At 46.9% G+C, this 20,932-nt stretch overlaps 2 protein-coding genes across 3 annotated transcripts; one reads left to right on the top strand and one right to left on the bottom strand.

Annotated features, from left to right (window-relative positions):
- Positions 1–100: 100 nt before the first annotated feature.
- Positions 101–2,766, top strand: cyb5d2 (cytochrome b5 domain containing 2). Its single transcript, XM_066695216.1, has 4 exons — positions 101–763; positions 1,190–1,330; positions 1,736–1,922; positions 2,180–2,766. The coding sequence occupies exons 1-4, from the start codon at positions 484–486 to the stop codon at positions 2,352–2,354; spliced, it is 783 nt and encodes a 260-aa protein (XP_066551313.1). The 5' UTR covers positions 101–483; the 3' UTR covers positions 2,355–2,766.
- A 2,993-nt stretch (positions 2,767–5,759) lies between these two features.
- On the bottom strand, positions 5,760–19,988 carry ankfy1 (ankyrin repeat and FYVE domain containing 1). 2 transcript variants are annotated; one of them, XM_066695214.1, is made up of 25 exons: positions 19,843–19,988; positions 16,531–16,723; positions 16,290–16,408; positions 15,698–15,833; positions 15,000–15,123; positions 14,752–14,901; positions 14,202–14,367; positions 13,065–13,269; positions 12,806–12,874; positions 12,440–12,642; positions 12,057–12,154; positions 11,448–11,652; positions 11,229–11,327; positions 10,881–11,034; positions 10,547–10,715; positions 10,298–10,416; positions 9,530–9,686; positions 8,800–9,000; positions 8,455–8,631; positions 8,092–8,239; positions 7,806–7,896; positions 7,587–7,711; positions 7,237–7,383; positions 7,023–7,113; positions 5,760–6,825 (listed from the first exon to the last, which is right to left on the bottom strand). In XM_066695214.1, the coding sequence occupies exons 1-25, from the start codon at positions 19,850–19,852 to the stop codon at positions 6,693–6,695; spliced, it is 3,489 nt and encodes a 1,162-aa protein (XP_066551311.1). In that variant the 5' UTR covers positions 19,853–19,988; the 3' UTR covers positions 5,760–6,692. The 2 variants fall into 2 exon arrangements, with proteins under 2 accessions (XP_066551311.1, XP_066551312.1); XM_066695215.1 differs by lacking the exon at positions 19,843–19,988 and adding an exon at positions 19,339–19,661.
- Between the last annotated feature and the right edge of the window lie 944 nt (positions 19,989–20,932).

Raw genomic sequence — 20,932 nt, 5'->3', positions numbered from 1 at the left:
TCTACCTTTACCAAAATACCCTGTGTATTACGTCATCAATGTTTATTTCGGAAATAGCCAGGAAATGGGAATTCCGGTGTCCGACGTCAAAATGTTCCGACGATCAACAAGCTGAAGCAAAACAGGGTTCCTCGCCGTAGAGGAGCGGGTTTGAATGGGAACATATTATGGCACATCCAAACCGCTATAAAAATATAAAGGTTATCAAAGACCTGTATTTATTATGTTCCAAGGACAAAGTATAGGCTGACGATAATGCTTGCATTGTGTGTATTCATCCGATCTGGCCTTAACATCGTGTGTGTGCGATCAAGTGTTTCCCCCATGTTTATTGTTCCACACATGCGCTCTAATCCCTTTAAAACCCGGAAAACTGGTTGTGCATGTCAGTATAATGGACAGGACGGGTTCATTTCCCGATGGCAGAGCACGTTTCATGCACAGTATAAAAACACCTCCGTGCGTAACCAAGCTTAGTCCACAATGAGGTATTTGCTGGCAGTGATATTCGTGGCTGTAGGCATCCTCATTTTTCCGTACAGCAGAAACCTGATTGAAATAAACCTCCCCCGAGGAATTGACTTCATATTAAAAGCCTGGAGCTCCCAGGACTCAACCCGGGTGTTCAGGCAGGAGGAGCTGGGCCTGTACAACGGGCAGCCGGGCAGCCGCGGCCTGTACCTGTCCATTGTGGGACAGGTGTTTGACGTGAGTAAAGGACGGAAGCACTATGGACCAGGGGGGTCTTACCACTTCTTTGCAGGTGAACCATGTCATTGATTGACGTATATGCTTTTATGCTTTTTAACATTTTTCAATAATACTTATATATTATTATTATTGCTGTTTTCTTACACATTGTAAATGAACCACCCATGTGCGGAGGGGAAAATACCCTTGATTTAAATAAAAATACCTGTATTGTACGATTTTTTGTTGACTTGGTTGCTTCATGGTTCCCCACAATGATCATCTTCCAATAAAGAAAAGAGCCATTGCAATGAAATCAGCACCCATAGTAGAGACACTAGTTTAGTGTATCATAAACAATCAAAACTGGACAGAAATGGTAAGTGTAGACATGGTCACTGAAAAACACCGGCGATGTTGGAGGCAGTGTTGACGCATTGGGAGATGATCCAGGTTCATTTTAAAGGGTTTATTGTCGTCTGTTTCAATGCATTTCAAGGCAGAGATGCATCCCAGGCCTTCGTGACCGGGGATTTCACAGATGCTGGGCTGGTGGATGACGTGTCGGGACTTTCCCCGCTTCAGATGGTGGCTCTGTTTGACTGGCTGTCCTTCTACCAGAAGGATTATGTCCTAGTGGGTAGGTGGCATGGGGTGGGGTGGTTGTATTGACCTGTGGGAAAATATACAAGTGATATAGAGCGTGCAGATATTTTATCAGTCTTCAGACACCGGGAGACAGCTTGTGCAAAACCCAAACTCAGTGAGAAGATAGTGTTGCTCTATAATCGGTGTTTCCCAACAAGTGTGGTGTATTACATTGGTGTGCCATCAGAAAAATAAAATACAAAATCAATAAAGAGTAATGAAACAATCTTCTGAATGAAACATAGGCTACTGCATACGAATGTTATGTTTAGTAGGTTTTTTAGGCTTGAAAAGGTTGGGAAACACTGCTCTTTATATAAGCAAAGCACACATTTGAAGTGACAATACTTGAGGTTGTATCTTTTTAATAAACAACTTGGCACATTGTGTTACAAAGGCAGGTTGACTGGGAGGTTCTACAGCGAGACGGGGGAGGCCACCGGTGCCCTGCGTCAGGCCGAGGCTGCCCTGGCAGAAGGGCTGAAACTCAAGGCCCAAGCCGAAGCGGAAAACCAGCTTTTCCCCTCGTGCAACTCGGAGTGGAGTTCAGCCAGCGGGGGGAGAGTGTGGTGCTCAACACGGAGGTACGGCACTGACAACACACAGTACTACACATTTACTATTACTGTATGGATTGTAGTTAAGTCTGGGTTGGGTTTTCAGCCCTCCAGCACTGCTATACAAGATTTGTACCCCTAGAGGGAGCACTAGTCATTTCTATTTGAACCTTTCTATACCACGTGGAAGTTCTTCTTTAAAGACTGATCAGAATGTGATGCTTGGTGCCAGAGGTCTCCCTGTACGTGCGGTTCCTGATGACCGCTGTGGTTTCTTCCTACAGTGGAGGGGTGCACAGGGACTGGGTGGGCGTCCCCAGGAGGATGTTCAAGCCAGGCCTCGGCGGCTCTCGCTGTGTGTGCGTCAGGACCGGCGACACCGGCCGCCTGGACCACCCCAGCCTGCAGGAGTACGAGGGCTGCCCCTCTCTCGCCGAGTCCTGTGCCTTCAGGGACTAAGAGACCTTCACACTTCTACACCGAGTCCACACTGAGCAAGCCTGAGGACAGGAGGCTGGGTCAGGAATAGACACTTATTCTGAAACTAATCGGCCAACCACCTTCATCCTATGATTTGTAGATGTTGGTGTCCACATACTTGGACATTAGCTGGACTGGTTGGTTGTATGAATATCTATTTAACACAAGGAAACATGATGGGTTGAATGGCCTCCTCTCGACTGTAAACTTTGTTTGTCTGTTGCAGTCCCCAGCTAATGGTCATGGAATATATACAAGCAGTCTTTATACCGAATAGGGAATACAATTTTTTAGTTTGTTAGTTACTTGCTATGTTTGCCTCCAGTCTTATGTTATACATGTTTTTTTTCCTTTTAGTTTGGCAATAAAGTTTCAAACGAGTTAAAACATGTTTCCGGTTTGCAAATAGTGATGAAAACAACTCTGTCGCAGCAGATGTATTTGTAGTTTTGCCCCAGTACATTTTTTAAATTTGGATATACACTATTCCAGATTCAATAATGTAATATGAGAGGAGACTATTCACATCACTTTTTATTTTACTTTTGCATATTAACAAGGTGAACAATAATAGAGGCATAGCTCCAATCTCAGCATTACTGTGGATCGGATGGCATCGTGGACAGCGACAACTTCTCCATTTTGAAATCTGATCCACTTTCTCCCAGGATTCTTTGCACAAGTTTGTTATTCATAGAGGGTGTGTCTGTCTGGAATAGTTTCACATTCATTTCTGCTCCGATCGCTAATAAGGAAACGCACGGTAATCCCGCATTCAGCGATTCCTTTATTTTATACCTAAAGTAAGTATTATCAGTGTTGGTATCAATATTACATTTTTTTTCTTTCATAGAGCTGAAATATGTCATTGAAAAGATCTGTTGTTTATGGACACAGGATTGCACAATAAGATAATTTCCTTATTTGCAAGTTTATCTCTATTGAATTGAAACAAGTCTGTTTATTGAACTGCATCCTATTGATGAACGATATCATTGGTGTGTGATGTAGCCTTTTTGAAACAGGAAACACTAGACAAAGAGGTTTTATCATCTCTGTTCTGCCCAACCCTGTCATATACTGGATTTAATTTTACATTCAAATAGTCATATTGTTTAAAGACATTATATACATCTTATTTTACTAGAAGTTTACACTTCTTTTTCTTTCCATTTCAGCTCACGTATAAAAGCGCTCTTTTGGGGTTGTTGGACAGCTGTTGCTGTTTAGGAGGATCACCAGTTGACCTGATCACAGGGAAGTATTTAATTCATTCCCACAAACGAGTGTTTAGCACATAAAAGCAACCGCAGCATGGCGTCGCAGGAGAGCGTGTGGAGGGAGCTCCTCAACAGACTGGAGAGAAATGACTTGGAGAAGCTGTTGAAGGCAGTAGGGCAGAGCAGCAAGAAGCTCAGTAGATCTGTCATGATCACCAACATTATGAAGCACAGCCTGAACTCCACAGAGCTGCTGAAACGCACGGCACTCAGCAAAAACACACTTCTGCAGTACGGGCTGGAGAAGCGCCTGGCGGTGTCCTCTACTCAAACCAAGGACGAGATTGCTCGGAAAATCTAAGAAAGTTGGGAGGCCACGGCAAAATGGAGGCCTAGATTGAAACCCCATGAAAGTGAGGAGTGCCTGAAGATTCTTCAGCGGCTCAGGACTCCAGATATAGAGAAGCTGATGTCCAAGCTTGGCTGTATGGAAGGAGTCGGTGGATTGGCTCCTACAGAGGAGGTTTGTCACCAGGGAGACGCTGACCTACTATCTGGGGACTGAAAGAAATATCCCAACGATGCAAGTTTCAAAAGAGAGGCTTGTGGAGTGTGTATTAGATCAAATACAACAGAGTGAGTGATGCACACAACATCACAAGTACAAATGTAAGAACTTGATACCAACACTAATGGAGATCATCAATGCTGTATCATGGTCTCTGGATTTTCTCCATGTTTTTTGTGTTGCTCTACAACTCATGTTATGTAATTGCTTTTAAAATTAATCCACACCGTCTTCTATTATATTTTAGATCTGTATACATTTCTGGTTTCATTGCATGATTTCACTTATTACTTGCATGTATGTATATGCTGCCATCTATGTTTGTGTTCTCTTATTTAGTTTGAAGAACTAGATCACAGTGCATAATACTGTTAAACTGGGAACTGGTGCACTACAATACATCCTCCTCCAGAGTGTTATTACTGGGGGTCTAATTTTAAATGCAGCTAATCTTACATTTGTTGTAAGAACTCTCAGCCTGTAATACAGTCCAGTAAAACATGTTGTATATGTTCATGTTTATGGCCTAGCTACAGGATGTCTGACAATTATGCTGTTATCATGGCCAGCTTGCAAAAGGAATACTGTGGGGAACAATACAAGAAGCAGGGTTATCATTTCTGATTGCAGTAAAAAGTGAAAAGTATACCCACGATCAAGGTTGCTGTTGTATAACCTGAAAGCGATTTGCTTATGTGTGTCGTGAAAGCCTTTTGCTAAACAAAGTAGCCCTGTAAGCCAGCCGGGGGGTTGGAGAGCCAGTCGATGTGACACATGGTGTAAATAAAGCATCAAACAAGCTGAAGGATAGCCATTTCAACTGTGAACTAGAACAACTGCACTTTTTTTGAATGGCAATTTACAGTTTATGCTGTTTTGGCGAAGATTGATTCCATCTCATACGATTCAATAAAATTCAGTCATGTTCAAATACTGCAGATCGTTTTCTTTCAAAAACCAATTAAAAAAAAACAAGGCCAGCCTTTTTTGTTTCTTTGTTTTTTTATCGTTTATGTAAAGTTTGTCCTCCTTCAAGGATGTTATAGGAAGCAACAGGCTACATATCTGAACTAACAGATACAATTACAATGTGCATAAAAGATTAACAGAAGCAAGATTAAAGTTTGTCACAATGACAAATAAAGAAGCACAAACTGCATTAAAGTACAAAACAGCTGTAGTGGTCAAAAATATTTTACATTTATCTGTACAATTTAACAATACCTAGAGCGGACAATACCCACCCCCCCCTCAACATATTAAGAGACCCTAATGTCATGTCTTTTGGATAAAGTGCACCTTTGTCAATTAGGTAATCTGTAAATGGTTAGAATGACAGTTCTTGGAAAACGTTCCTTACATAAAGTATAACCATATCCATCTACCCTTTAAGTGCACGCCTTGGAGAAACTGCAGTCTTGGAGCCCACGGTAATTTAGTCAGAAAGTATTCGAATGTAAAGTGATGGCAACATGCATCCGCATGATGTAACTGAAAGCCTTTTGGAGCGGTAGACTTAATTTAAAAAACATAAAACCTTGGTTTGGTGCTTTAAATTTGCATAGAAATTAGGTCTTCCCTATATTTTCGGAACGGTACGGATTTGTAAAAGGAACTTTTTAGTGAGGGGGGAAAAGCTCATATTTTAGTGATGACATCAGCAGTGGAAAAGTTTAGATGTACAGTTTAAAAAGGTATGGAGTGGAGATAAGGCTTGATATAAGATGTGCTCTTCGTAACCTCTTTAACAGTCTCGTGATCTCCAGCTACAAGGCTCCGAGCGCCAGTTGGTTTCAAGGGGGCAGGAAAACAATAAGCTATGGAAGAGGGTTCAATGCCTTGGACTGATAAGCTATAAAAGTGCAAATGATCATCGAATAGGCACTGCAAAACGTTTTGTTTTGTTCTTAAATGCAATCACTGAAGCACCAATTCAAAACGACGCACGGATCGAGCAGTAAGATCTACATGCATGATGTGGCCGTATATGTGACATGTATAAAACGGTGAAAGCAAAGGTGACAATGCTTTGTAATGCTCCCTAACACATCTGCTTTGAAATCTCTTGCTCCAGCAAACGATGCACTTGGCCATTACACCCAAGCAGGCCATTCCCTAGACTCTGGTTTTCTTTATCGCGTGGGACCCGGTGGAAGGTAACCTCGATGACTACTGGACCATGACACTAGGGATTACGTGATTATATACCAATTCCACATGATTCCTAAAAACGGTCGATCAAAATCAGGTGCAAATCAAAATGCATGACCTTGCCACTAACTGCACAACCGCGTCAGGTTTCCAGTTCACGGTTTCCTCTCTTGACATAATGAACTCGATCTTCAGACTATTAAACTCTACTCGAACGTCCGCTACAATGTGTACAATTGGAGAGACTGGAACATTACAGAAGTGTGGTCCTACGTTTGTCTGGGCATCGGCGTTGCGCGGCGTTGCCAGCGTGGACCAGGGGGGCCCCGGGGCTGCTCTGTTCTGGAATGAAGGAAGTGGGTTCGGTGGTGGGCGGCACTAGGACACGCCTCCCAGAGTCAGCACGTCGAAGCAGATGTCGCACACCCGGACGGGCTTGTTCAGGTCAAACTTGATGATGGGGATCTCCTTCATGGAGCACTTGTGACAGAGCAGGCGGCCACAGTGACGGCTGGGGAGAGAGAGGGAGGACAGACAGACAGATGGGCGAGTGAGAGCTACTAGACAGGAGATCCTATTCTCACAGCGAGAGACCCCAGACTTCATCAACAAGAACTATCTAAGAGAGTCTCCGACGCACATCACAGTCATGCAGTTCAGTGAAATGCATCAGAGAGGAGATGCTTCTGTTCAAATGGGAGGCTTTACCAGTGATGTTTCCTTGTGGTGACTCCAAACTTTGCAATGCACTCGTAACAGTTGGATCCGTCACACCATGGCGGCTCTTTGGACAACATGTCTTCCAAGGAGAGAAGAAAAAAATATTAAGTCTGTTCTACACACTAGTACACAAGCTGGGGAAATCTCAGTGGCACTCAAAAACACATCCGAATCTGCCAAGCGACACTTGAACAGCCCATACCTAGGAGCCGGAAGAGCAGCTGCTTGGTGGCCACCTGGTAGTTGAAGATGTTGATGCCTTGGTTGTTGTTAACACCCAGCCGTGCCCCGGCCCTCACGATGGCACGGCACAGATTGGCGTTGCCCTTCATGTAGGCAAGCAGGAGCACTGCGACACACAAGGCAGACGGTTTATACAGGACCAGACGGCAGAACTCTGAACCGATTCACTTACGTCAACTACCGAAGAAACCAAACAAACCAAACCAAAATGTCCATTCAATGGCCACAAAATAAACACATTAGTTTTCCAAGAGTGATCAAGAGCGAACCGAGTTATATATTGACACAGTGTGGGACAAGCTTCCCTACCTGTGTTCCCCTCATTGTCAGGCTTGTCCAGAGGATACTCAGGCATGCACTCGAGGAACAGCTCGAAAATGGCGGCCGCGTTCTCTTTCCCATACTGCCCCAGGATGTGCATTGGAGACTGACCCCTGCAACGCAACGCATCACATCTCAGGTCACTTCAAACAGGCCGTGCAGCCAGAGAGCACAGAGACTAGAGCGGCCAGGGTAACTGGAGGGTACCTGAGGTTGAAGGCCTCCGCGTCGATGTTGGACTCTGTGAGGAGGGCTCTCACATTGTTCAGGCGCCCATGCATCACAGCGAGGTGGAGAGCTGGAGGAACAGGAGATGGGGATGGGTCAAGGGGATATCCGTTTAGGAATATATTGTAGACGTCTATTATGGACTCGTTGTCAACATTAAGAACAGGAATGCTTCATCGCTCTGATCATTGATCTGGAAGTCTTCAAGCTACAGGCGGTATTTATGTTCAGGTGTTGCTGTAGCTGGAGAGGCCCCGTGTCTCACCGTTATTGCCGTTCTCGTCCACGGCGGCGAAGTCCACCCCATTCTCCAAGAGCACGGAGCAGATGGTGGGCAGGTCCTGCTGGGCAGCCAAGTGCAGGGCGGTCTGCCGGTGTTTGGTCAGCTCGTTGACTTTGGCCCCAGCCAGCAGCTGGACAGAGAGATCAGCACAGCACAATCGATAGAAATTCCCCTTTGGCATATGTATATGTATATGCGAGTGTGTTTTGGGCTATTCTACGTTTTGGGTCAGAGATTTGCACTTGACTGGTGGGTAAAAGGCACAGAAACCTGAGGAGAAAAACTAATGACAGCGAAGAATCTGGTCTGTAACCCCAACAGTGGGCCCTCCGTGTGGAAACCTACCAGGTTGCGGACGATGATTTCGGAGCCAGCCTGCACAGCCAGGTGCAGGGGGGTGAGTTTGGCGGCGTCCTGAACACGCGAGTTGACGTTGGCCTGGACGCTGATGAGGAACAGCACGCTCTCGATGTCCGAGTTCTGCACAGCCACGTGGAGGAAGTTCCGCCCCTTGTTGTCCACCTGTCAGTCACACGGCAGACAGACCAATCAACTCCCCACTGAATGCACAGGGACTGAGTTTCAGAACTACAGGAGATCTTACCCTTGTATCACGTTCCACTGCATGCTAAACCAGCTTTAATATATCTACGCTCTTCCCACTATTCCCGAAGCACCTCCGGCCCGTACCTGCTCGGCAGCTCCCGGCTCCCTCTTCAGGATAGCCTCGGCGGCCTTGTTGTTCTTGTGGGTCATGGCGCAGGCGAAGGGGGTCATGCCCTGGCGATCCCGCACATTCAGGCGGATCTCGGGGTGGGAGATGAGCAGCTGGATGATGACGTTGTGCTGGTTGCTGATGGCCACGTGGACCGGAGCTCTGCCCTCCGCATCCTGCATTGTGGATAAACAACCACGGTATTCAGCTGGTCAAAATACACAGTCTATTGGGCTAATTGAGGCTTTACAAACATCCTTTACTACAGTCCGGTAAAAGAAATGCCACTTGATCACTTTCACTTTTTCCCTCCTATTCCTACAATATCAAGTAAATCCATGATGGTTAAAGCTAACGTTTATTCTTCCTGGATGAGGTCCAAAATGACAGAGCACCTGACACATCCAACAGACCTGATGAAACACCGACAGCTTTCCAATACCTCTGCAGTCCGAAACCACGGTCCTGCCATTGGATTCCTACACACTCGAATTAAAATCAATAGGATCCTTTTACTTTTTAACCCTTTAACCCTTTTTAATCTGCCTAATTGTAAAGGTACTTCAACTAAGTGGTCATAAAAGATAAAATCAATACATCAAAACTCATTACGTTGCCTTTTAAGAGAGACAATGAAGAGAGCGGAGGTGTAATCCACTCATTTTAATTGGTTGACAGAGATAAAATCCGGAGTAGGGCGCTGACCTGGGCGTTGACGTTGGCCCCGAACTCCAGAAGGCACTGCACCACTTCCTCCAGCCCCCAGCTCGCTGCCAGGTGCAGGGGCGTCTGCCCATCGTGGGCCTCCTCATCCCCCTCTCCGTTGGGCCCCGGCTTCCTGGGGCTGTTCACGTCACAGCCACTGTGGAGAGGGCAGAGAGGTCAGGGCTGGGTCACAGTGCAGCGCTATGAAGGTTTCCACCGATGACAAACATGACTATACATTACAATGCAATAGATCCATGGGGGGGGGGGGGGGGGGGGTTGTCTGTGTGAACCAAAATAGCTTTCCCACACTGGATAATTTGTGATGGATCTTATGCTTAAAAGATTTAGCCTTGGCTAAATCTGTGTGGCTGGCATGAACCTGCCTGAAGATCAAACACTTATCTAGCATGAGTGTGTTGATTTTGTTCTGGTGGGGCTTGACATGAACCAAGGAAATGATAAGGACTGAGCAGGTCGTGTTTGTGTATCGAACAAGATGTCGCATTTTAGGCTTTTAGAGTTGTGCTTCACAGTTAAACCGCTGTGGGTGGGACAGATCCAAGACAGGAGATATGATTGGTGTATCCACAATTACCTTCCCCGAGCAAGGAAGAAGAAAGAGAGAGAGAGAGAGAGAGAGCTGCTAACAAATGCATGAGCATGAAAAGAATAATTAACAAAACAACCTCGCTTTAAGTTTTCTACGTGCTCTACTAAAAATTATAAAAACAAAGTCTGCCCTGCTGGCGTGTATCCGGGGCTGACCTGCGGATGAGGAAGCAGGACATGTTCTCATTGTTCTCGTCCACAGCCCGGTGCAGGAGGGTCTGCTGACAGCCGCCTGGGCCTGAGTTCCAGCAAGTGGCGTCGCAGCCATGCCTCACCTAGGAGAAAGAGCACAGGCGGTCACTCGACACACTAACTAAACAGACGGGGCCCTGTTTCTATGAATCTGAATCTACAGCCTTCTTCAAGCAAGAGGGGATCAGGGAATCAGAGAAGGGGCTGTCTGACCAGGGTGGAGGCGATGTCCTCCAGGCCTTTCTCCAGGGCCAGCCAAAGCGGGGGGTTCCCCTTCTCGTCCACCACGGACATGTCGGCCCCCCGTGTGCAGATGGCGTCCACCACCAGGGGGAGCTGGTTGCTGATGGCCAGTTGAAGAGCCGACTCTCCATCGCGAGTCCTGTCACGACACAGAAAAGTTTAATTGGTCGGTTACAGAGCATCACACTGGTTTACTGAGTTCAGACTGGCTACGTTCACAGGGGTTTCCCACAACAAGCCGACAGGATGACTGCTGCCCTTTCCACGACGACAACAGTGGTCTTATTGCCACCGAAAGGACTACCTGACGTTGATGTCTGCCTGGTGCTCCAGCAGGAAGAGGGCGCTCTTGCTGTCCTGTCTCTGGATGGCCATGTGCAGCAGGGTGTGCCCGCTCGGCATGGTATCGTTGATGGCAGCGCCAGAGCCGAGGAGCTGGGCAGCTATTGTGTGCATGCCTGTGGACAGGACACAAAGAGACCGATCAATTGGACATCTGAAAAGCAGCCCGGGAGCCCACCATCTGCCGTTACTCTCCAGAGGGAATAAATGTTCACAAGATGGAAATCAATCCCGAAGTAGGTTATGATTGTGTTTATTTGCACAATGATGAATAGGAAAGAAAAGCTGTACAGTACGATGCAATGCTTACCTGTCCAGAGGGCAAGGCCAAGGACTGTCTGATCCATAGAGTCCTTGAGGCTGAAGTCTGGGATGATCTGCAGGTTGTTGGTGGCGTGGAGCGCGTTGGCTGTTTCAAGATCAAGAAGATAAATCACGATAAGTAGAATACACACACATTATCTTCTTATTACTACTGCTATGAAAAGACCAGGACATATCAGGGTGCAGAAACCTGTTAAGAAGGTACCTTTCTGCTCCAAGATGACAGACACCACGTCGGGGTGGTCGTAGGCTATGGCCATGTGCAGGGGGCTCTGCAGGTAGACACCCTGGCCCCGGTCCTCCTCCAGGGCCTGCTTGGTCTGCAGGTTGGGGTTGGCGCCCTGTTGCAGCAGCTCCGCAGTCAGGTTGGCCAGGCCATTCCGACAGGCCGTGTGCAGCGGCGTCTCCCCCTGAGGCACACAGACAACACGCTCACATTTTGGGGTCTTCCAGCCCAGCGGGCTTTCACCACAACAAACTTGTACGTCTTCTAGTACAAAGAGAAGCAGCACTGGTCAAGAGAACCAAAAAGAACCTTCACAGTGCATGTGCCAGCCATTTTCTCTACCTCTGCCATTACAATCGATTGAGAAAATGATCTGTACTGCAAGGCAGTGCTACATTACTTCCGAGAGCATCTCAGGGAGGGAGGAGACTCATCAATCTTCCTAATAGCGCAGCCATTAATCAGTTGATCAATTTAAGCTGCATTACAGTAATAAAGATCTCGCACAGTATTCTTCTGTTTTAGTCACAGTGAAACAGAGCAGAAAGTTAATTGAAGTCCTAGTGAACTGCACCCTGGTGCGCGTACCCATTTGTTGCTGTGGTTGACCTTTGCCCCATGCGTGGCGAGGAAGAGCGCGGCCGCCTCGTTGCCAGCGCCGGCAGCCCTCTGCAAAAGGCAGTTCCCTGAGGAAAAAAACCACACACATTAAACGGTGCCTCCCCAGAACATCGCGGCTCCTGCCAAGAGCCAAGAAACCATACGCCCCTGGAAATCAATGCTATGACCTTTTTTTATGTCCCGTTCCCAATTATTTACTCACATTGTCAAGAAAAATTGTGGATTCACTTTTTAGTCTTGTCAGAGGTTAAGTAAGTTGGCCAAAGTGAGAAGCAGCCAAAATAACCACGCTACCACAGAATTACATTATTACCAATTAAATAATAAAACGGGACCGGTGTGCCCCATACCTGTGGTGCTGTCTGGGGCGTTGGGGTCGCTGCCGTGCTGGATGAGCCGTGCCGCCAAGCTGTTCTCATCGAAGGAGGTGCCGTTGACCACGGGCACGTCGTCCTCGAAGGGGTTGACCGTCTGGTCCGAGGAGACGGTGATGTACTGCAGGGCCAGCCACAGAGCCGTGCTGCCCTCGTGGTCCTTCAGCTCCAGATCCAACCTGCCAAGCAGAACCCAGATGGGATCACTGCATCACGGACTCTGCATCATTGCATCCTGCTCCTTCTTATTTTACACAAACCTAGAGATCCGTTTAATCGATTGATCTTATCACTAGCCTTGAAGAAAAATAAACACATCCCTGGATTATAAACAGCACTCACTGTTTGCACTGCAGGAGCTGGTTGAAGACAGGCTCGTTCCCGGACACCACTGCCTCGTGTAAAGGGGTCCTGAGGAAAACAAGACACATCCAGCACTTACAGATCAGCGGCCAAGAGTGGGCAGGAAGAGAAGTCACTCTGTAGCTCAAGCTTTCATTTCTAACTAGACCTCTGAGAGGCATCTGTCTGAATCCAGCTCCTTTGAAGCTCAAGGAGGCCTTTGTTTAACCCTGGTGACTTTTTCCCTGCCTCTACTTGCCTGCCTCGGCTGTTCTGCATGTTGGGCTTGGCCCCGGCTTTGAGCAGAGCTTCCGCAATGCGGGCCATGCCGGCCATCACCTCCGCCGAGTGCTTTTTTGGGCTGAAGGAGCAGACCAGGTGCAGAGGGGTCTCGACAGCACCCACCGTGGCAGCATTCACCTGGGCCGAGTGCCGGATCAGGAAGGTGGAGGCAAACTCATCCCCTGACACCGGTAAGAGAAACAACACACATCAGGTCACCGACCACATTTGGCCTCATTCAGAAAACACTGCTTACATTACTCTGAGGAAAAGGAAAGCCACACGGTCTTAGTTTTCAATGTTTACAAGGGTAGAAGACCCCTCAAACTAGAATAACATAAACCTATGAAGACAAACGGTAACTACTGACCACTTGAAAACAACCCACAGAAGCAAAATACAATATAACTGCTTCTCAAATGTGTTCGTTTATGGGAATCTTGGGGATGATCTCTGCCAACCGCTGAGTTGAGTATAACTGAACAAAAACACAATAAGACAACCTGCTGCCACTTCTGTGTATTAATGTGATGGATGTCATTTTAGTATCTTCTCATATGTGCCATTTGACATTATAGCAACATTATTGGCTCCAGAAATAGCCACCACCAAAATGTGAAGCAGGAGGAAATGCAAGGTGTAAGAAACGTCTTGGAGAGTGTGCAAGGCATCGTTCCTTGACATCTGTGCCAGAGCAGCACATTCTTCCTCAAAAGCCAACCTTTCACCACTTCACCATAGTTGCAAAAGCCAGTCTGCATTTCCTTCGCGTTCACTGGGTATTCAGAAAGCCTCAAATCAATTATTAACCAGGAACATCAAGGTTTACTGTCATGACACAAAGCTGTTTTTACCAATTTAAATTTCAGAAACAAGGCAGCACTTAAACAAGGGGGAACAAGCTGGGATCGTCAGCAGATATCGACGGAGACAGAGAATAACAAACCAAAATGCTCCGATTCCCTTTTTGGTTTGAAGTCCTGCCTAAATACGATCAGCTGCCTCAGTTATGCACACTTGAAAGATTGAACACAGAAGCACGGCATGTGGAGGGGCTGTGTTTGAGACCCCCGGCACTGGGGGGGCAGTGGGAATCTCGGCTGGGGGCCCTCACCTCTCTGGATGGCCTTGTGAAGCAGGCTCCAGCCGCTCTGGTCCACCATGTCCACGTCAGCCTTGTTGTTGACCAGCGTGGTGGCAATGCTCTCCAGCCTACGAGACAGAGCCAGGTCCAGGGCCAGGTCCCCGTTGTTGTCCAGGTCGTTCAGCTTCCCAGGCAGCTGAGGGAGAAGGAGAGCGTGTCAAACGACAAGAGTGAGACATCCCGGCGCAGCACTAAGCTTCCGGTTAATGAGGCTCTCCAATTAACATTCCCCAGGGGACTATCACCAGAAACCACAACTTTTCAAAATGTACTCCTATATATTTTAAGGCAATCTGACAGCTAAGACATTCCTTAGCGCTGGCTGAAGGTCAACTCTGTATTGTAACCGTAGCTAATCATTTACACCCCTGACCCCTATTTTCTTACGATCATGTATTTTAGACACAAGGGGTCAATCTGCCGACCCGGCCTTGGAGCACGGAGCTCACTTCAGTCTGCTCAGACGGCTCCAAGTTAATCAGATCTGGACAAGATTTGCAACCAACCCCCAAGACCATACCTGTGAATCCATCTCGATGAGGTAGAGGAATACCACATCCTCCCGCTCCACTTTAATGGCTTTGTGTAAGGGGAACTCGGTTTTGGATTTAATCATCTTGTACAGCAGCTGTGCGCTCATGCTGCTGAAGTCCTCCTTCCTCAGGTCATCCTACGAGAGACCAAAGTCAACTGTCAAACGTCGCCTACACCGCGCACAACTTACACACACACAAACAAAACAGTAACCGAATCCCGAACGGCCCTTACCCAGTGGCTGGCAATGATCTCGGCACAATAGTTCATCAGTGTGGCGGCACTGAGCTCCTCCGCGGTCTGGTAAAACCGAATACAGTTCCTCACATTGACCGAGGACATCACGCCCTTCTCACACCTGCCAACAAAGGAGACGATATTACAGACGCTGCGAGCGACGCTGGGATCAATTCAACATCACACCATGACGGCCAAGAGCAAAAGGGTCAAAAGACTGTTTCACAGCACAAGACAGAAGTAATTTCATAGTAAAACACCAGGGGCTTCATCAGCATTGACATCCTTAACCTTCACATTGAACTACATGTCATGCCAACACAGGACATCGTCAGTTTGTGTGCCAACCATGCTGGGGTGCAGATGTTACCTGAACACCACCATGGAGTTTGATTCATTATGCCACCTGGTATGGGGGGAGAAATTCAGGAGGGGGTGGGTTGGAGATTTGTCCTGCAATGTCACTGCCAACGCCACTGAGCTGGCAGCCAACCGGACCACACCGAGCTCCCACTGCTGCCAGGCATGGATTCATCAGCCCGGCAACATCCACCGAACACGCTCGAGGGACGTGAAGAAGCCGACCTCAGGGGATGACTTATTCGTCTCGTCCCAAGTGCCGAGAGAGAATGACGCGAACAAGACGGCAAAAACAACCCGACAGCATAAATATACACGACCGTCCCTCAGACTACCTCTCTCGCAGGAGCTGCAGCTGGAAGCGGTTGGCCAGTTTCATGAGATCAGTCAGGAAGACATCGTCCTCCTTAAGCTCCAGCTCGTCTGTGTATGCCCAGCGCAGCATCGCCATGGCAACTTCCGGCTTGGCATCTGGTACCACAGAGATGAAGCGTCAGAAAAACAGCAGGGAGCAGGGAGACAGAGAGCGGCACGTTCAGATCACCAGGCGCAGTGCCGTTTATTTTCAAAGCTGTTTAATTATTGCTATGATGAATAAATTATGATGTTTGTCATTTTCCTTTTCTGTATTTCAATGCTTCGACCTATCCTGCATTATTTTTAAAGGAGATCTATTTTGCCTAAAGCTGGAGTGATTAACTAACGCAGAAGGTGGCCACATTAATTCAATAGTTCTCACTCTATGATAGCTAAACGTTGTACAGGCCACGGCTCGACAATTCATCCTGCCATTTAATAGAACTATCCACAAATTAAAATCTCCGCCTTGACTATGAACGGTTGTGGGAGTCAAATAATGTATGAAATGAGTAGCGGAGAGACGAAGAGACAGATAACAGTTGACTAAGTAAAGAGGTACTGACTCACCAGACAAGTCCAGTTCTGTAGTGGATGCAAGGTTGGCCAGACTCCAGACCTCACTGCGCGCTGCCAGTACAAACTTATGAGCGCTGTAGGTCTTCCCACCAACTTTTACCTTCAAGTCACTGAAAGAGAGAGCGGAAGACACACACAACAGATATCAGGCTCATGTCACTACAGCACTATCGATTAGCAGACATGGGTGTGAGGTACTCTGGTTCTTCACGCCTCACCCCTTTACCCCTACCTGTACTGGTCCTGCTGGTACAGCTCGGCCACGATGGCCAGCAGACGGCTGATGAAGGAGTCGCTGGTGCTTTCCTGGTTGGCCTGGACCGCCAACATGGCACAGCGCTTCTCCGTCTCGGCCAGCTTCTGCTGCATCTTCACGTACTCCTGGCGTAGAAGGGCCAGGTGCTTCTGCAGCTTGGCCACCTCCTCTGTAAGACAGCAGAAAGAGGGTGGAAACTCAGGGTTGAGAGCTCCTGTAGGAGACGCCCGGGCAGATTCAAGATTCCAGCACACGCCCCAATAGTTGCCATTAAATCTCAAACTAAGGCCTTGATTTCGGGGGAAAATGCTATGAAGTATAACACATCCTCTTTCATACACTCCTTAAAGCATACGTCACTTGCACATTTTGTTAAACAGTAGAGTCAAAACTACTTTTCATTTTATAACATAACCGTGAACAAATTTGTATGAGAGCCTAAGTCTTAAAACATTTTCCAGTTAAAGAGGTAAAAAAAAAAAAAAAATGCTAGACTTCTGGCAGAAGTGAATCCACACAGAAAAAAAGTGATTGATATGAATTTTCCAGTTTCCCTTTCAATCACTTGTCTTAAGTTTCAGTTTCTGAATAACGCTGAACTGGCAGTTCTCTCAGCAAAGGACCACACAGTTCCTGCCGCTATCCACACACAGGCGGGGGGAGGCAACAGGAAACGAGCCGGGCTGCTCTCTCAAACCAGCACAACCGCAGGAAGAGACAAACGCTGCACTGGCCAATAAGAAAATCCATGTTTTTGTACATGTAACACCGAATGCACAATCTGAAGGAAGATTCTACAACAATAGTGTCTCTTGTTTATGTAATCAACAGATACAGATGGGGGAAGCAGAACTCATTTAAAATAAGTAAATAAACAACAACACAGCTGCCTTGATTTACTATACACACACTTTTATATATATTGTGCAATACAAAGAGTCCCAATGAAGTTCAACACTCAGGTTGCATCTGCCTGAATTAAAACAGTGGCTGTCTGCTTATACTAGCATCCTTCAGTCACTTTAACGTGATTTTTGGCCACAACACTCAGAACACAGCGACACACCATTCCACTTCAGGCTGAGTGTCAATGACTTTGAAGGAGCTGAGCAGACACACTCGCTTAGAACTGGTTATACACTTTGGTTGATCAGATCACTGGGTGGCTTCATACCTTAAAACACCAGCTTGGCAAGGATTACAGTTTACAAACTAAAAACAAAAGAAGCAGGACCCCTTTTCATAAACATTCAAGGAAAAGCACAAATACAGGGGGGGACGGAGACCTGCCAGCTTTATTTGGTACTTAAAACACAATTCTACAGTCCATCAGCGGGACACCAACAGAATGTGCTGGAAACACTTAGAAGTAATCGGGACTGAGCTCACAGTACACCACAACCTCAGGTGACTCAGTCAGCCGGCTCATTCTACTTATCACTTACACTTCCTACAATAACCAACGGGGCTTTTGCTGAGGTAGTGTGAGGGTTTGCATAGCCGACAATATCGCAGAGAACCTTTCAGATATGTAATCTAGTAGTACTGCCAAACCAGGTGTGGCAACAGCCTAAAGGAAATCTATATAAAGTCATACAAGTATCCAAATGAGAGATGTATAGATCTCGAGTGAGATATAAGGGCTATATGTTTATAAATCCAAAGCAGGTCTTCCAAGCATACTTTCAATGTAAAACATATACACTAAAAGGCTTTGAGTCATAATGCATCTAGTTGCAAAAGAGGGGTTGTATCGATCATCAAAATGACAATAATACACATGAATTTATTCAAACCTATACAAGATAAATCCTATTCACGTTAAATGCTTTGGAGATTCACTTTCTGAAGTTACCCATGCTTTCCTGCAGGTCCTTTATCACTCTAGGTGTGATAAATAATAGTTAGAGCTAAGCCAGGGTTTTATAGCCAGAGACAGGAAGTATAAGGATAATAATGCAGAACTCGGACAACCTCAAAGTGCAAGAGTGAAACACCACCGTGCCCATTCTGGCTCAGTCTTCAATCCTCAGCAGAAATAACAGCGAGGACCGGAGTGCTGACTTGACTTGACTTGCTTTCGGCTATACATTTTGTGAGTTTCCCGTCAGGAAGCGAGGTGCTTACAGGACCACAGATAAGACAAGAAAGCAGGCAGAAACAAATAAAGGCTGTGTGTGGAGATAGTATATCCCAGCCCCACCCCACCCCACCCCACCCAAGAAAAACCTTCACAGTCAGAAACCAGTTGCTTCCCCCCCCCATTAGTGTACATTTTGCTGCCCCCACCATGACTGCAATTCAAGTCTAAGCTGCATGTTATTTATTAAAGATCAGATTCATTCACAAACATTAAAAATGAACCCCCCCCAGCACTCATCCATGTAAAAATAGGGAGAGCAGCTTAGGAATTCACTTTTAATCTCATTATAATAAGTGTTGAGTCGAGACATCTTCCGTTAGGTTTATTAGCCTCCCTGGAAACAACCATTTTTTTCCATTTTATGTTTCTTTTAAACGAATATACATCATATATGATAATAATAATAATTCTTAGTATATTATGATGAAATCAGAAACAGGCCGTCGTTTCTTCTATTTACACCGCTTACAAACATTTTCATTTTACATTTTCTAATGCATTGTATGAAATGGCACTGAGACACAATGACTCGGTTTCTCCAAATCCGCCAGTGGTCTGGGTCAACCTTCCCGGCTGTCAACCTTTAATTATGGTCCTGCTATGATTACAATGTCGGCTGGCTGGATCGGACTGAACAACACCTGGGGTCGGGCGCTATATCCGTGGGGGGAAACAAGGTCCACACATCTCACATCTGCAGGAGCCGAGCTGTCACCCTGAGCCGACCCGCCCCGGTCCCGTTGTGGCAGCGCGGCCAGTGTAACAATGTTGCCGATCCGCTGTGTGGCGACTAACGATACGACATCTGGATGTTTGCCAAGCGACCCACTAAAAAAAAAAGCACAGCGCCAGTTCAGATGCCCGTTATCCCGCAGATCCCACCGCATACGACCCGGCTGGTCCGGCTTTATTCGCCCAGCGCCACCCAGCCCACCACCTGACTGACTGAGCCGCTACAGAGACACTATAGGCGTCAACACCGCCCGCTCGACCCGACCCCCCAAAAACATGCGCTTTTAAACAATAAAACCGAAAGAGACGAGCTTCGGGAGGTCCGCCGTCACCCTGTCCTAACCCAAACACGGCACCACCCGCGGCTACGAAAAACGAGCCTGTGTGCAAATCTGAGGAAAGCTCTACCGTACCTTCCGCCATGTTGGGTCCGGGCTCTGCGCAACTCTCGCGATATCTTGGTGCCGGAGAGGAGACGGGTTGAGCAGCGGGAGGAGGAGAGGACGGAGGGAGCCGAGCCCAGCCGAGCCCAGCCGAGCCGGGGAGAGGATCTGGCAGTGCACTTCGCCCTCGTCTCTATCCGGGATGGGATGAGGAAAACGCTCGTAGGGTTTACTGCCCACGTTGCGCCCTCTAGTGCTGTGGTTGTTGGTGTTTTTTGTGCCTGCCTCCTGTGTGAATAGTCTTGTCGTCTTGCAAGATCTGTTTTATTAATCTGTCTATGAGAACATGCTCATTCGGGTGTTAAAAGTAGTGCAATGTGACAAAACGGTTAAATGCAGTGGTGTACCATGGTAAAAGCACAGGCAAGTGTAGTGGGATGTTACTGTGGCACGAACACAGTGAAGTGGTGTGTGTGTACCATGTTACAATCAGGGTAAAGTGCTGTGTACTGTGGTAACACTTTGAAATGTAGTGAGCTGCACTGTGGCCGAACACGTAAGTGCAGAGTGGTATACTGTGGTAAAAAATACAGTAATGCGTTGTGCTGCGTAGTATCCTGTGGTAGCCTAGGATCACAGTAACATGTCATGTGGTTCTGCTGAAGATCCCATTGTAACCACAATCTTTGACAGCAAACTGGAGACCAAATCAATGATCACAAACTTGGGTTATTTTAAAATCTAATGATATAACAGTGATATGTCTATACCAGTCATTCATTAACATGTTGTAGATGGCTATGGTGTGTGGTAGGGGACAAGAGTGCAGACTTTGGCCCATATGGTCTTTCTGTATGTGTTTCATATTTTGCATAAGAAACATAAGAAACGAGAGGAGGCCATTCACCCCATTGTGCTCGTTTGGTGTCCATTAATAACTGAGTGATCCAAGGATCCTATCCAGTCTGATTTGAAATGTTCCCAAATTTTCAGCTTCAATCACATCGCTGGGGAGTTTGTTCCGGATTGTGACACCTCTCTGTCTGATCTGGAAAAGCTCCTCTGGTTTGATGTGGTCGATGCCCTTCATGGTTTTGAAGACTTGGATCAAGTCCCCACG

Source organism: Amia ocellicauda, chromosome 22, assembly GCF_036373705.1.
Source record: "Amia ocellicauda isolate fAmiCal2 chromosome 22, fAmiCal2.hap1, whole genome shotgun sequence".
In the NCBI taxonomy this organism is placed as follows: domain Eukaryota; kingdom Metazoa; phylum Chordata; class Actinopteri; order Amiiformes; family Amiidae; genus Amia; species Amia ocellicauda.
Note: the sequence above shows the minus strand (reverse complement) of the source record. Positions and strands in the feature narration are given on the sequence as shown.